This window comes from Simochromis diagramma, unplaced genomic scaffold (genome assembly GCF_900408965.1).
Source record: "Simochromis diagramma unplaced genomic scaffold, fSimDia1.1 OVJJ01000271.1, whole genome shotgun sequence".
NCBI lineage: Eukaryota > Metazoa > Chordata > Actinopteri > Cichliformes > Cichlidae > Simochromis > Simochromis diagramma.
This window is the reverse complement of record NW_024386909.1, coordinates 1675110-1690179: the sequence shown is the minus strand read 5'-3', so window position 1 is coordinate 1690179 and position 15070 is coordinate 1675110. Positions and strand designations below refer to the sequence as shown.

The window sequence follows — 15070 nt, the reverse complement described above, 5'->3', positions numbered from 1 at the left end:
TCTGTGTACTTCCTGTTTTACTTTGACAGTCTCCCGTCAGTATGCGTCATGTTGTGTTGCTCCTGCCCTGTCTCGTTATGATTATCTGTGTCAGCTGTGTTCCCCGTGTGCTCCCACCTCCCTCGTTAAACCTCTGTGTATTTATGTCCGCGTCTCCCTCTGTTCAGTGTCGCATTCTCCCTGATTCATGGCTGTGTGCCTGTGTGCTAGTGTATTGCTTCCCAGTGTAGTTTCTTATCAGTTTGTTTTGCCATTTCCCTCCAGCAATAAAGCTGTGTTTTGAGTTCATTCCTGCCTCTGTGAGCTTGCGTTTGGGTCCACTTCCTGCCTGCCACACAGCCGAATCGTGACATTCTAGCATATAAAATAAAATAATGTTTTGTGTCTACACGCGCTCTTTCTAGTAGACGCAAGTAAAACACAGCAAAAAATAAATAAAATCAAAGATTGAGTGGCACTAAGTCCTGTCGCTCTTAAGTCTGTTTTCACGTGTTTAGCAGGAGTGGGGCCAGTGGAGGTTTACCCAGTGCTGCAGTGGGGAGTTTCTCTGTGAATTTCACATTCCTTGTGCTTGCTCAGAATTTAAGTTAAATTTTTTCTGTAGAAAGAAGTTTTCTTCCCACACGTGTACAGTGGATGCTAATGTTTTTGTCACTTTTTACAGACTAAAACTTAAAGTTATGTCAGTACTTCCACGCTTTAAATCCTGCACGGTGGTACTCTCTCCCGCACTCCATATTATCCATTGTTGATACACACTTCTGTTGCTGCCACAGACGTCACATAATAGTTTCAACTCTTTAGTGAAGGCTTTCCACAGGTTTAGGAGTGTCTTCTTCCAGACACACATTTGTGAGGTCAGACACTGATGTTGGATAAGAAGGCCTGGCTCGCAGTCTCCACTCGAATCCATCCTAAAGGTGTTCGATAAGGACTCTGTGCAGGCCAGTCAAGTTCTTCCACACAAAACTCGCTCATCCATGTCTTTAATCCACGATTCTCCTTGCAACCACCAAACCCAGATTTGTCTATCAGACTACCAAACATAGAAGCGTGAATTGTCTCTTCAGAGAACACATCTCCACTGCTGTGGTGTGCAGTGGCAGCATGCTTTACACCACTACAGCCAGCACTTTGCATTGTACAAATGTTTGGAGACACAGTCTGCTTGCCTAGGTGCTTGATTTTTTACACCTATCACCATGAAAGTGATTGAAACACCTGAATTCAATAATCTGGATGAGTGAGTGAATAATTTTGGCAATATAGTGTACATATATAGCATTTTCTCTATGCACACAGTTACATATATTCAGGCTCTGATGGAAGAACAAGGAACAACTTGGAGTTGAGCATCTTGGTCAGGATACTTTATCATGTGGAGAAAAGCAATCAATCCACTGTCCTTCCAATTGGTTGATGACCCACACCTCAACCTGAGCAAAGCGATCTTTTCATTACTATTATTTTACTTGTTGCCAAATTAATGCAGTATTTACACATTGACATGCTCTTGTTTGATTTGTTATTTATTTAGCAGGCTTGTTAAAATTAATGTCCCATATAGGGAAGCTAGCACAAAAACACATCTGCAAACATTTTCAGTTTATAAATTATTTATTTAAATATAAATATTTTATCTTAATTGATAAAAGTGTCAGATTTTCAGATTATTTGTGACGCAAATTATTTTGCTCTACATTATGTCTGATATGAAACAAAGAAATTGTAAAGATACAGTAGGAAGTTCAGCTTTGTACATATAAATGCATTTGTAAAATAATTTTATGTGTGATTGAATCAATTTGAATTTGTGTGTGGCTTCAAACATGCATTTGTAAAATTACTCACAAACATTTGTATATCTCAGTTTAGGCTTATGGGTTATGTATTATAATATATTGTATGCATTTATCAACCTTTTAAGAAGAATTTATCTCCATATTCATTCATAAATTTGTTTCTTGATTTATTTATTAACATTTTATAATTCTTGGTGAGCTTGGTGATCATGGGCTTCCTGTCAAGAGGCTTTTAAACTCTCTCCTACAGTGTCTTCAGCTCAGTCTTCACCTTCTCTGACAGGTCAACTCCAACTTTCTGACTGTAGTATTTCTCAGCTCTATGGGCACGTTGAACATCTAACTTTAGTGTTGATGGCGCCATCTCGTGGCAGCCAGCCAACAATGCCATTTTGTTTCCATTTTGCAGGAAATGTTCCCAATCAGAATTAAATGGATTTTTTTTAAAGTATTTTTAATTTTTTTTAATGTATTTTAAGTATTCATTTTTAGGCATTAAAAGATGAATAAAAACACATCTGGTCAAAAACGCCTCCAAGATTCCTCGCTGTATTACTGGAGGCTAAGGTCATGAAATCCAGAGTGAGCGTCTGGTTAGATGCCTGGCTTCATGGATAGACAAATAAATAAAAACTAGTTCACAAGCAACCCCAGGTCAAAAATATACATAAGAAATAAACTATACATATAAGTTATTGTATATTTTATATAAATGGTCCACTGGTTATTTACATGAGCACATAGAGGCATGGACCTCACACCACAAGCTTGCTCCCAACCTATAATGAAATTCTTTATTATTCAAATAGACATAATGTTCAAAGCACCAAAGTTTTAGCCTGCTATTACAACTGTCACGTGATGTTAAACAAAATCTTTAGCTCAGCTCTGCAGAGCAGGTCATCATCATGAAGCAGTCCAGTTCAAGTTTTTAGGATTAAGCTGCTCTTCATACTTTTGACCACCAGATGTCACCAAAGATGACACCATTAGACTCTCTATGGTGTGAAAACGTGTTACTTCCTGAATTCCTGTTTGGGTTTTTTTTTTTGTTTTTTTTTTGTATTTTTGTCACACTTACATGTTTCAGATCTTTCTTTCTTTTTTTTTTCCAGAATTCTGGAAAAAAAAGACATGCCCACTTTTTCTTGTTTTTTCTTCCAGGGACCCTAACCCTCTTCCATACTAAATGTAGATGTTTATGATTAAGGGGAAAAAAATGCAAACCTACATGGCTGTGTGTGAATAGGTGATTGCCCCCTAAACTTAATAACTGGTCGGGGCACTCTTAGCAGCAACAACTGCAATCAGGCATTTGCGATGACTGGCAATGAGCTTTTTACACCTCTGTTGAGGAATTTTGGCCCACACATCTTTGGAGAATTGCTGTAATTCAGCAACATTGGAGGATTTTCAATATGAACTGTTTTTGAAGTCATGCCACAGCATCTGATTCAGGTACAGGTTAAGACTTTGACTAGGCTGATCCGAAGTCAGCATTTTGTTTTACTTAAGCCATTCGGAGGTGGACGTACTGATGTGTTTTGGATCCTGTTCCTGCTGCTGAACCTAAGTGCACTTTAGCTTGAGCTCTCAAACAAATGGCTGAACATTGTCATTCAGCATTTTTTAGTAGACGGCAGAGTTCTGATACCATCGGACTACCACCAACATATTTTACTGGAAGGGGACTAAGGTAAGTAAAAGCACTACTAATGTTAAGCCTTAGATTAATTGTATGTTTTACCAGTGGCTGTCAAGCAGTAAGGAAAGCATTTTGAGGAAGCCAGTGTGTTTCAGGCTGATGAAATAGCATTTTTAAAATACCACAGTGATACACTCTCATTAACATCTTCATGTATTACTAATATTCTGCCCTCCCTGTACGTTGATGCCCAGTTTGGCAGATAGATAAACAGTTCTTCAAAAGGAGAGGCAAAGGCTTCCAGTTCTCATTGCAGGGTTTATTTGTCTCCCTAATGAAGGCACTGTAAAACTACAAACATAAGAAAAGCATATTAAAACATACATCTGGAACATAATATATTTCTCACATTACAAAGTACAGACTGAAGACTTAGCAACTTGAACTATAGCTGGTATAACCAAGAAAAAATAAATGAAAACATGTTAACTCAAAATCCCGCTAGCTTGATGCTAACACATAATGGAATTTCCTATACTTGGGTTGCAGTCACGTGGTTCTGATGACGTGCGGAGGCAGCGCGATTTTTGAGTGGAGGGCGGAAGTAAACATGGAGGACACTGTGGAGAGTCAGGAGAGCAGCTATTGTGCAACTTTAGACCCCGTTTCTCGGGAGAGATATAAACAGATAGTTAAAAAATATATCGGACGTGATCCGTATTCTTTGAAAATGTCCGAATACACCACAGAAGTAAAGGATTTGCCTACTATCGACGCTGTGGATATCACCAACTACTTGGTCCTCCAGACTTCTTACTACACTAGGCAGCAAATGAAAGCTTTCAAGAGTCTGGAGGCGTACAATTTTTTTGTCAGCGGGTGGGTCCACAACCTTGGAACAAAACGTCTCCGTGATGGATACAGTTTGGTGTTTGCAAGGGTGAGTGTTTGTTCTTATATTGCTTTATCTTAAACACGCTAACAGTTAGCGTTAGCGGCTTTAACGCCAACAAACATGCCAAATCCTTAGGACTTCGTTAGAGTGACAGTTGTTTGTTTCAAGGTAAACCATTCTCAGAGGTCTAACGAGACACCTCTGAAGACTTGGGTAATTGCAAAGGAGGATGGAGAAGTGATTGCAAAGCACTTGGGCAGCCTATAGTCCCAATCAAGTCAATATTAGACTACTAACTTAAAAGCACTAAGTAAACGAGAATTTAACGACAACATAATGCTAATAAGTTCGTTTGCAAACATAACATTACCTCTGACGAAGTGGTCGCTGCAGACACGGGCATTGGCAGACTCTGCTCCTCCCGACTGTAAACGTAAATTTAAAATCCATTTTTTCCTACGTTTTTCGGTTAGAATTTTCCATTTTTCTCCTCTTCGTTGGGCTATTTTTGGTACCCTAAAATACCGTTTATCAGTTTCTCGGGTCGACCTACTGGAGCATCCGTAAACACAACAGGACAAAGGCATTTTGCGTACTGTCTGTCTGTGATTTTGCGCTGATCTTTTTCACTTCCGCCCTCCAGTCAAATTTCGCGCTTTACGTCGACGTCACGTCTACGTCAAATGAAACCCAGCTATAGACATGCTAACACAATTAGCATCGGCAGTGCAGCTAACATGCCGGCTTCAAATATGAGAGTCAACAACCCATTTTACATCACATGCTTAACATGAACACAGAATATAATCGTACTTACAAGCATATATTTCTCATGCTCCAGTACAGCCAACTTCAGAGCTAATATTTTGTGAGCTGGTATCAACTTGGCCAGACTCCATGAACTTTTCCTATATTTACTAGAGAAACTTGAGTACACAAACCCGCTTCCTCCCCCTAGTGGGGTGGTGGAGCTACTGCACCCCAGCAGTGGCAGCACACTCCCCGCCTGGTATAATGAATTATACCACTACCCATTCCCTGGATGTAGTAGTAAAACAACCTCTGACACTGGCCGCAAATACACTTTAGGAGTGCCATTCTTGACTACCTTCACTTCCACCTTACGTACTCTATGATCTTGGCTAGGAAAGGCTTTAATCACAAGTCCAACAGGCCACTCAGTCCTTTTTACTTGCGAATCCTTCATCAGTACAACATCTCCCACTTGAAGGTTTGGCTTCTCTGTTGTCCACTTTCTCTGTGTTTGAAGCGTGGTCAGATACTCCGTTTTCCACCTCTTCCAAAATGCATCAGCGAGTGCTTGGACCCTTTTCCAGTGTTTGTTGGACAGATCATTAACATCAAAATTCCCAGAGGGAGCAGTCAACGTATCTCGTTTCTGTGTCAACAACATTGATGGGGTGAGAACTGCCGGTGCTTCTGGGTCAGAAGACACTGAGACCAATGGTCTTGAATTTATAATGGCGGTAACCTCTGCCATCAGGGTGACAAGTGTCTCATGTGTGAGGTACGATGGATTCAGCCTCAGAAGAAGAGCATCTAAGATTCGCCGAGCGATACCAATCATCCTCTCCCACACCCCACCCATGTGGGAAGAGTGGGGAGGATTGAATATCCAAGTACACTTGTTGCTTTTAAGGTAATTCCTCACCTCAGAATCTGATGTGTCAAGTCTGAGTTCTTTATAGGCTCCAGTGAAATTTGTTCCCCGGTCTGATCTGATTGTTTTGATCGGCCCTCTTATGGCAATGAAACGTCTGAGCCCATTGATGAAGCTTGTAGTGGTCATAGTCTCTATAACCTCAATGTGCACAGCTCTGGTAGTCAAACAAGTGAACATTACTGCCCATCGTTTACTTTCCGCATGCCCTCCTCTTGTTCTTCGGGCAGTCACCATCCAAGGTCCAAAAACATCCAACCCTACATGAGTAAATGGTGGATCTGGTGAAAGTCTTTCAGATGGTAAGTCTGACATCTTCTGGTCCTCCATTTTACCTCTCAGCCTTTTGCAAGTTACACATTTGTGTATCACACTAGATACAAGCCTTTTTCCCCCAATCAGCCAAAGTCCTGCCAACCTAATAGCTCCCTCCGTGAAATGGCGTCCTTGGTGCGCAGCCTGTTCGTGATATCTTCTGACCAATAATGTAGCAATGTGCGTCTTGGGAATGACCAGAGGATGTTTATCATCAAAAGACATATCGGCTGAGGACATACGGCCGCCAACTCTTAATAGCCCATCTTTGTCCAGAAATGGTGTCAGCTTTCGCAGTGGACTTTGTTTTGGGATTCGGTCCCCTTTGGCTAGACACTGCAACACCCTTGCAAAGGCATCTTGTTGTGCAGTTTTAATGATCACTTTTACTGCTTGTTCTTCTTCATCCCCAGTGTTGCCACCATGTGTATCTGCAACACTCCTTGCCTTTTTGATTAGTGTGGAGACTGCACGAGTCAAAGCTCTCCAAGTGGAAAATGTAAGAAACCTTTGAGCTCCAAGCGAGCTTTCTTTAACCATTGAGCTGAAGGTCGTTACTTCAGGGCGAACTTCTGGATCCACCTCCGGATGTATCAGCTCAAAGTCATCACTCTGGGGAAGGAGTCGTTTTGAAGGGCCCAATAGAAATGATGGTCCAGTGAACCAATTGGTGCCTTTGAGAGCTGCAGCAGTTGTTGGCCGAGTTCCATGGTCTGCTGGGTTTTCTTCAGTGGTGATGTAATGCCACTGATCTGGACGAGACGACTTTCTGATCTGTGCTATCCTGTTTGACACATAGACATAAAACCTGCGTGAGGTGTTATATATGTAGCCCAGTACTATCTTGCTGTCAGTATAGTACGTCACAGAATGAATGTCAATATCCATCTCATCTTGAATGAAGACTGCCATTTCAGTTGCCAAAACCGCAGCACAAAGCTCAAGACGGGGCACGGTGTGCGCTGGGTGTGGGGCCAGCTTTGCCTTTGCCATAACAAATCCCACGTGGATCTCTCCTGTTGCAGAAATTGTTTTCAAGTAAGCCACAGCAGCTATAGCCATGACTGATGCATCTGAAAACACGCACAACTCTCTGTGCTGAGTCTGTGTAGACAAAGACACTGGAACATATAGTCTGGGGATCTGGAGCTGATCTAAGTCTTTCATAGAGTCTTTCCAGAGTTTCCAGTGTTCTTGTTTTGAAGCTGGCAATGGTGTGTCCCAGTCATACTGTTCAATGGAGAGGTTTCTCACTAAATGTCTTCCTCCCACTGTGACTGGCACTACAAATCCCAAAGGGTCAAATAAACTGTTCACTGCAGACAAAATCCCTCTTTTTGTCAAGGGTTTTCTCCTCCTTCGACACACAGAAGGTGAAGTTGTCTGTTTCCAGATTCCATATTAGACCTAGACTCCTCTGAAGAGGTAGTGACTCCACTCCCAAGTCTAGATCTTTCAAATCCTTGGCCAAGTCTTCTGGTGGGAATGCTTGCATAACACTGCTGCTGTTCGATGCAATCTTGTGTAGCTTAATGTTTGATTTAGCTAGCATCGCTTGGGCAGTGTGCAGGACACCAGTGGCTTCTGCTTCATTAGGAAAGGATGCAAGTCCATCATCCACATAAAAATTGCGTGTGATGAACTCCCTTGCACTGGTAGTGGAGTCTTCTGCTTGCTTAGCAGCTCGTCTGAGGCAGTAAATGGCAACTGCTGGTGATGGACTGTTTGCCAAATACATGTACTGTCATTCGAAACTCTTTCACTGCTTTCTGGAGATCATTGTTTTCATACCATAAGAACCTCAGAAAGTTGCGATGTTCCTCGCACACCTTGAAGCAGTAGAACATCTGCTGCACATCCGCTGTAACTGCTATAGGTTCTCTGCGGAAGCGGATCAGAACCCCAAGGAGAGTGTTGTTCAAGTCGGGTCCACTCAGGAGCACATCATTGAGGGAAACCCCTTCATGTTTGGCACTTGAATCGAACACTACCCTTATCTGGTCAGGTTTTTGTGGGTGGTAAACCCCAAATATTGGTAGATACCACCTTTCCTCACCTTCTTTTAATGGAGGGGCCGGCTCTGCTTGCTTTTCAACAAACATTCTTTGCATGAAATCGATGAAGTGTTTCCTCATTTGTGGTTTTTTCTCCAGAGTTCTCCGAAGAGATGCAAGACGCTTTAGAGCTTGAGGTCTGTTATTGGGAAGGTGGTTTCGTGGTGACCGAAAAGGTAATGGGGAAACCCAAGTATTGTAACTGTCTTTATAGACTTGTTCATCTAATGTCTTCAAGAAACTCTCGTCATCGATTGACATTGCCGGGACGTCATCATGTTGTGTCCTTTGAAACACCTGACTGGCAAACTCACTTTCCTTACTTTTCAAGTGTTGTGCAGAGCTTTGAAGACTTAGGTTCGAGGTGTGACAACCAAGCTTTTCTTTGACTTGCATATTGTTTGGACATGCACTCAAGAGTGAAGCTCGTCCATTTGGTAGAATGTTGGTCTTGTATACACAGATGTTGGATGTCTTATGCACTTCTCCCAGATACACTTCCCCTACGATCACCCAACCAAGGTCGAGTCGTTGAGCATATGGTTCATTATGGAGACCATTATGCTGTTCTCTGACTTTGTGCACACGCAGAATGTCTCTGCCAAGGAGAAGGAGGATGTCAGCTTCTGGATCAATTTCTGGGATTTTTCCCTTGATTGCCTTCAGATGTGGGTAGAAATGAGTGACTTCTGGGGATGGGATTTCCGTCCTATCATCAGGTATCATATCGCACTCAATGAGAGTAGGCAGGGGAAGCTGAGTGGTGCCATCAAGGGACTCCAAAATGAAGTCACGGGCTCGTCTCCCTGCTATCTCCACAACACCTGAGCATGTTTTCAGTGTATACGGCTCAAGCTGTCCTTCAATGTTGAAGATGTTAAAAAAGTATGTTTTAGCCAAGGAGCGATTGCTTTGTTCGTCTAGAACAGCATACATCTTGACAGCTTTCTCTGGTTGCCCAGCAGGATACACTCTGACCAAACATATCTTAGAGCATGACCTTGAACCAACTGAGTCTCCGCATACTTCTGTGCATTTTGATGTCACGTCAGCCACACTTGCTTCTCCTTCTCTTTCCTCCCCGCCATACCCTTCACTAGCCACCAGGCTCTCTGCTCTTTGAGGACGAGGATTGGGGTGTAGTGCGGTGATATGTCTTTCACTACCACAATCTGTGCACCGCACTGATTTAGGACAATCTTTGGCCATGTGCTGCACAGAAGAACAACACTTGAAACAAATGTTGTTGTCCTTTAAGTATGCCTTTCTTTCTTCCAGGGTCTTACTTTTGAAAAGACGGCATTTTCTGAGAGGGTGAGGCTTGCAGTGTAGTGGACACTGTTTATCAGGGTCCAAGTTGTTCTTGCCTGTAGGAACGTTTGGGCTGGCTGCCAGATTACTTGCTATCTCCGTCCTCTTAGCAGAGACATGTGAACGATACTTCTGTTGTGTCATTGTCTCGATTCTAGGATTGTTGGCGTTGGCACCGGTTACACACGAAAAACTCGGGTCATTACGAATTTTAGCTTCTTCGTTCACAAGTTTCACAAAAAAAGGAAAATGGAGGATAAGACACTGCATTCTCTCTCTTGAACCTCGAGGCAGCTGCAACCCACTTCTCCTGAAGGTTGTATGGGAGTTTTTCCAGAATCGGATTCACCCCGTGGGCTGTATCGAGGTGTGAAAGGCCTGGGAGATGAACGCTTGTCTTTGCAGCATGAAGTTCTAGCAGAAGATCCCCCAACTCTCTCAAACGCTGGTTGTCTCTGTTCGTCAGCTTCGGTAAATCTTGGATTTTCTTTAAAAGTGCATGTTCAATGACTTCTGGTGCGCCAAAACACTCTTCGAGTCTCTGCCACACCATCTGAAGACCTGCAGTGGGATTGTTTATGTACGCAGCCCTGACTCACTTGGCTTGTGCTGCTGATTGTGGCCCGAGCCATTTGGATAGCAGGTCTAGCTCTTCTTGAGGTGTTACACCCAGATCTTGAATTGAACTTAGAAAGGAAGCCTTCCAAGCCCAGTAATTTTCTGGTCGATCATCAAACCTCAGCAGGCCTGAGCTGATCATCTCTTTCCGTATCAGGTATCTTGTTAGATCAGAAGTGTCAGCATGACTACTCCTTACAGGTGTGGGTGTCCATACCTTAGACTGAGGATGGTGTAATCGATCATAGTTTGCTGGCTCGCCTCCATAGCTCCAGTTGCAAGATTCTCTCTTTGGGCTCAAAGCACGGAAGACTGGCAAAGGTGTGAATTCTTGGTTGTTGCTCCTACTGGGCTGATGGATACTTGGTTCCTTGTGAGCTTTTGGTGTTGCATCGATGGCCGTGGCTGGCTGTGGCACCAGAGAAGATAGGAGTTCTGGATGATTAACTTGTGGAGTCTGCAGATCGTCGCCGAGTTCTGACTGTTGCTGCACATACTCTTGGACTCGTTCTAATGGGCTGATTTGCTGCATGCCGTCCAGCTGGGGCTGTTGTGGGTACTCACTCTCTTGCGCAGATGCTTCCCAAGCTTGAGCCTCAGCTAGGGCTGCTGCAGCTGCCTTCTGCGATTTGAGTACGTGTAGCTCTGCATCCAGATCTGCTTTCTTTTTAAGCTGCTCGGCCTGTTGTTTTAGGATGCTGGCTTCCTGCTTAGCAAAGGAGAGCTGAGCACGGGCAGCTTCTGCTTTTGCTCGTGCTCTGGCGGCAGCAGTAGATGATGATGTAAGCTGGCTGGAACGTAAAGAACTGGACACTTTTGACCTTGTTTCCAGCGTCTCATCCATCCTTTCTTTTAGAGAACTATCTGGTTGATGAGAATGATGCTTTTTTACTATTCTGCCCTCCCTGTACGTTGATGCCCAGTTTGGCAGATAGATAAACAGTTCTTCAAAAGGAGAGGCAAAGGCTTCCAGTTCTCATTGCAGGGTTTATTTGTCTCCCTAATGAAGGCACTGTAAAACTACAAACATAAGAAAAGCATATTAAAACATACATCTGGAACATAATATATTTCTCACATTACAAAGTACAGACTGAAGACTTAGCAACTTGAACTATAGCTGGTATAACCAAGAAAAAATAAATGAAAACATGTTAACTCAAAATCCCGCTAGCTTGATGCTAACACATAATGGAATTTCCTATTGACATGCTAACACAATTAGCATCGGCAGTGCAGCTAACATGCCGGCTTCAAATATGAGAGTCAACAACCCATTTTACATCACAAGCTTAACATGAACACAGAATATAATCGTACTTACAAGCATATATTTCTCATGCTCCAGTACAGCCAACTTCAGAGCTAATATTTTGTGAGCTGGTATCAACTTGGCCAGACTCCATGAACTTTTCCTATATTTACTAGAGAAACTTGAGTACACAAACCCGCTTCCTCCCCCTAGTGGGGTGGTGGAGTTACTGCACCCCAGCAGTGGCAGCACAACTAAACCACTTCATTTTTTGTAGAGCGTGTGTCTGTGTAGCAGACAGTGAGCAAGAGTATGTGACAGAGAATGAGGAATACAGAGCAGAGGAAATGAAGGTTACCCTGAGGCTAATGGGAAGGGGAAATGACTTAAATTTGAATTATTAATATTTATTCATGTGCTGTTGAATCATCACAGAGTGGCGCAGAAGAGCTGATTCTTTGTTGTGTGTTTCTACAAGTAATATGTGTCTCTACTGAACTCTTGTACAGTTGTCTGTAAGAAGCCTTTTCTCATTATGTGAATCTGTGTTTCCTGAGTCTACTTCAGGACGTCCTTCTACTAGAACATGTCTTCCTGTTCCAGCATCACTGCACTCAACATAAATAGCTCACCCAGAGTCCTGATCTCAATCATACAAAGTGATTATAGACTACATTATGTTATATGTTAATATGTCAGAGATGATGGCTGAAATTTGGTTTGGTGTGAGCAACTTCACCTGGTTCAAGAAGATGGAGCTGTGAAAGTATCTGAAGGAGAGATTTACAGCTTCAATGTAACATTATTGTGTGACCACTAATGAGGGTCATCAGTAGAGATTGATGTGACTGTTAAAGGTAAAGTTAGTAATAATTATTTTACTGAGTTCAATCTTTTCATGATTTACCTCTTTTCTTGGTAGTATGCCTTGCAAGGTAATGGAGACAGTGTTTTGTCTAAATGTTTATGTTTTAGGAAGTTTTAGGCTCAAACTTCTTTGACCTTTGTTGCATTACAGGTGAACATATTATTATGAGATATTATTTGGTGTCCTTCATATACTCAAGACATTAGTAGTCTCAATGCTTGTGAGCATGTCTTTGAATTGCGAACAAAGGACAAATCCACAGATTAACTTGTCTGCAATAAGTCAAAAAGGAAGTTTTTTTCCCATTTCTGTCAGATGGTTCATCAAAACACTCCAACAAACTAGAGACAGAAAACTGATAGAAGAGCAGAGTCACACCATAACACATCCAGTAAGGACAATGTGCCTTAAAATAGCAGTTTATTTACTGCAGAAAGGTTTTTTTCATTTGAACACTTTTAGTACATTCTAATTAAAATAATAATTTCTTGATTTCATTCAAGGAATATTTAACAGCAGAGGATTTCTTCCAATATTATTGGTCATAACTGAAAATTAGTTTGTCAGCTAGAATTTAATTTAATTTTGAATAAATGTATTAATGTCTCTTGTCTTTTGTTTAAATGTGTTAAGGAAACACCAAATAGTCAAACAGCAATTTGTCTTCTGGTTCTAATTGTCAAGTAACCTTTGAGTGGAAATATTTTGAGTGATATTTGGTGTTCACTCAGTAAACAGCTGTGCTTTGTAATGAGGGCAGAAATGTATGTTTTGCTTGCTGCTTTTAATATAGATGAAGTTAAAAATGATGGTGAAACAAAGCAGGTTGAGTTTGTCAGAAAATAATATCATGAGCAGAAGAAGAAATAAATTAAGCCCAACCTCAGTATCACTCTCAACCGAGATTCCTCCTGCAACAGTTTAGCCTATCAAATCTAACTGTCAGGTACTAACCACATCTATGTGACTGCTTAGCAGCTGAACCCTTTGTCTTTAGCCATGCATTTAGACAAATAATCTAAACATGAAAGAAAAAGAAAACAAACCTCGCAGCTTGTTTCTTGAGTCAGTGCTCAAACACTTTCGATGAACAGTTCTCAAAACAACCAGCAGCACACTCGTCTGTGCCGTAGAAAAAGAAGTGCTTGTACAGCAGTTGAAGAGAGGAGAGATAGATATCACATGTTGCTGCTCCACACACATGACCAGGGACATTTACTAGAATGAACGATCTTCTATGATCTCATCTCAAAGCTGAAAGATTTTCATTAGTATTTCCTACTTTGATTATCAAACATAAGCCAACTTCCAAATTTGGACTGCAGTAGCGGGTTGCCTTCCTAAATATTATTACGGGATGTATTGAGTTCAGTGCTGCATTGAAGAGCCTGATATCCACTTACGAGGACATTATACTGCTACTGTTCTATCGAAATTTTAAACTAATATCCTCATATGTTGCTCTCATTTTTCTTAGAAACAAAAATCAGGTAATTCTTTGTTTTTACATTCATCGGGTCCCAATATGCCCAAATATCAAAGAGAAATTAAAAATGCATGCTGTGGAAGAGTTCGGGTCTTAGGAGGTTAATGTTATTATTAGTGCTTGTAGAATTACCCTCTGAGGATGTACAATGCTTTCATGATTAAACTATGGTGCACATAGGAAAGTAAAATAGTAATGGCCTAAAGTGTGATACATCAGAGGAGCCACAGTGTTACAGACAAATAATCCTGGTGGGGATACTTCATGATCAGAGTGCCCTGGCTTGTGTTAGCCAGCAGCTTCCCAATCGGGGCAAGCTTCCAGTAACAGTCCCCAGCTTAAACAATCAATGCTACACAAGACTACCTAACTCAAAAATATGAGTGTCTGTGTCAGATGTTGGGGTACCAGAACACTTATGAGGAGTGGGAAGGAAGAAAATACACACACAAGGTCAAGGAAAAATAACTTAGGGTTCCAGTGGGCCCTTTGAGCCTTTCAGTGTTAACATATGGACGTTAAACTTCATACTTTCTGTCTGTGTGTTGTGCACTTACTGTTAGCGTGTAGTTTCTCATGTTTAGTGTCTAATTGTGGCACTGAAAGAGCCACTCGTGAAATAAATAAAAAAGTTAAATAAATTCCAATATCTGCATTTGGTTGAATGTCTCGACTGAAGCACAAAGCAAAGGAAGAAATATTTTCTACACTGAGGAAATTGGTCAACAGGTTTCTACAACCTGTGTGTGTACAAAGCTGTAGACACACAGCTTTCTGCAACACAATTTCTTCATTTGGCCTCTTTATTACTTCTTTTTGTGTGATGTTTGCTTTAAGATTGTTTTCTCTTAAGCATCTAAAATTGATTTATGTCAAAGTAACACACACATGGATGCAAGGACCCAGCAGCACATAGCACTGTGAGATCAGTGATCAGTGTTATTTACTTCACGCATCTATGGTTTTAATCCTGTGTCTACATGAGATATTGATAAACTCAGGTAAACTATAAATTAATCACAAACACAGTTAAAATCAGAACATCTAAGGGCAGACAGATGAGGAGTACAGCATCTGAAAAACTGGAGTGCATGATGGGAACATCAGACGTCTGTTTGCTTTGACATTACAACATCCAAACAG

At 41.6% G+C, this 15070-nt stretch overlaps 1 protein-coding gene across 1 annotated transcript; it reads right to left on the bottom strand.

The window, feature by feature from the left end:
- Positions 1–3663: 3663 nt before the first annotated feature.
- LOC120736184 lies at positions 3664–7682 on the bottom strand. The gene is made up of 2 exons (XM_040036162.1): positions 5160–7682; positions 3664–3798 (listed from the first exon to the last, which is right to left on the bottom strand). Exon 1 carries the CDS (start codon positions 7503–7505, stop codon positions 5370–5372), a length of 2136 nt encoding a protein of 711 aa, XP_039892096.1. The 5' UTR covers positions 7506–7682; the 3' UTR covers positions 3664–3798; positions 5160–5369.
- Positions 7683–15070: the final 7388 nt, after the last annotated feature.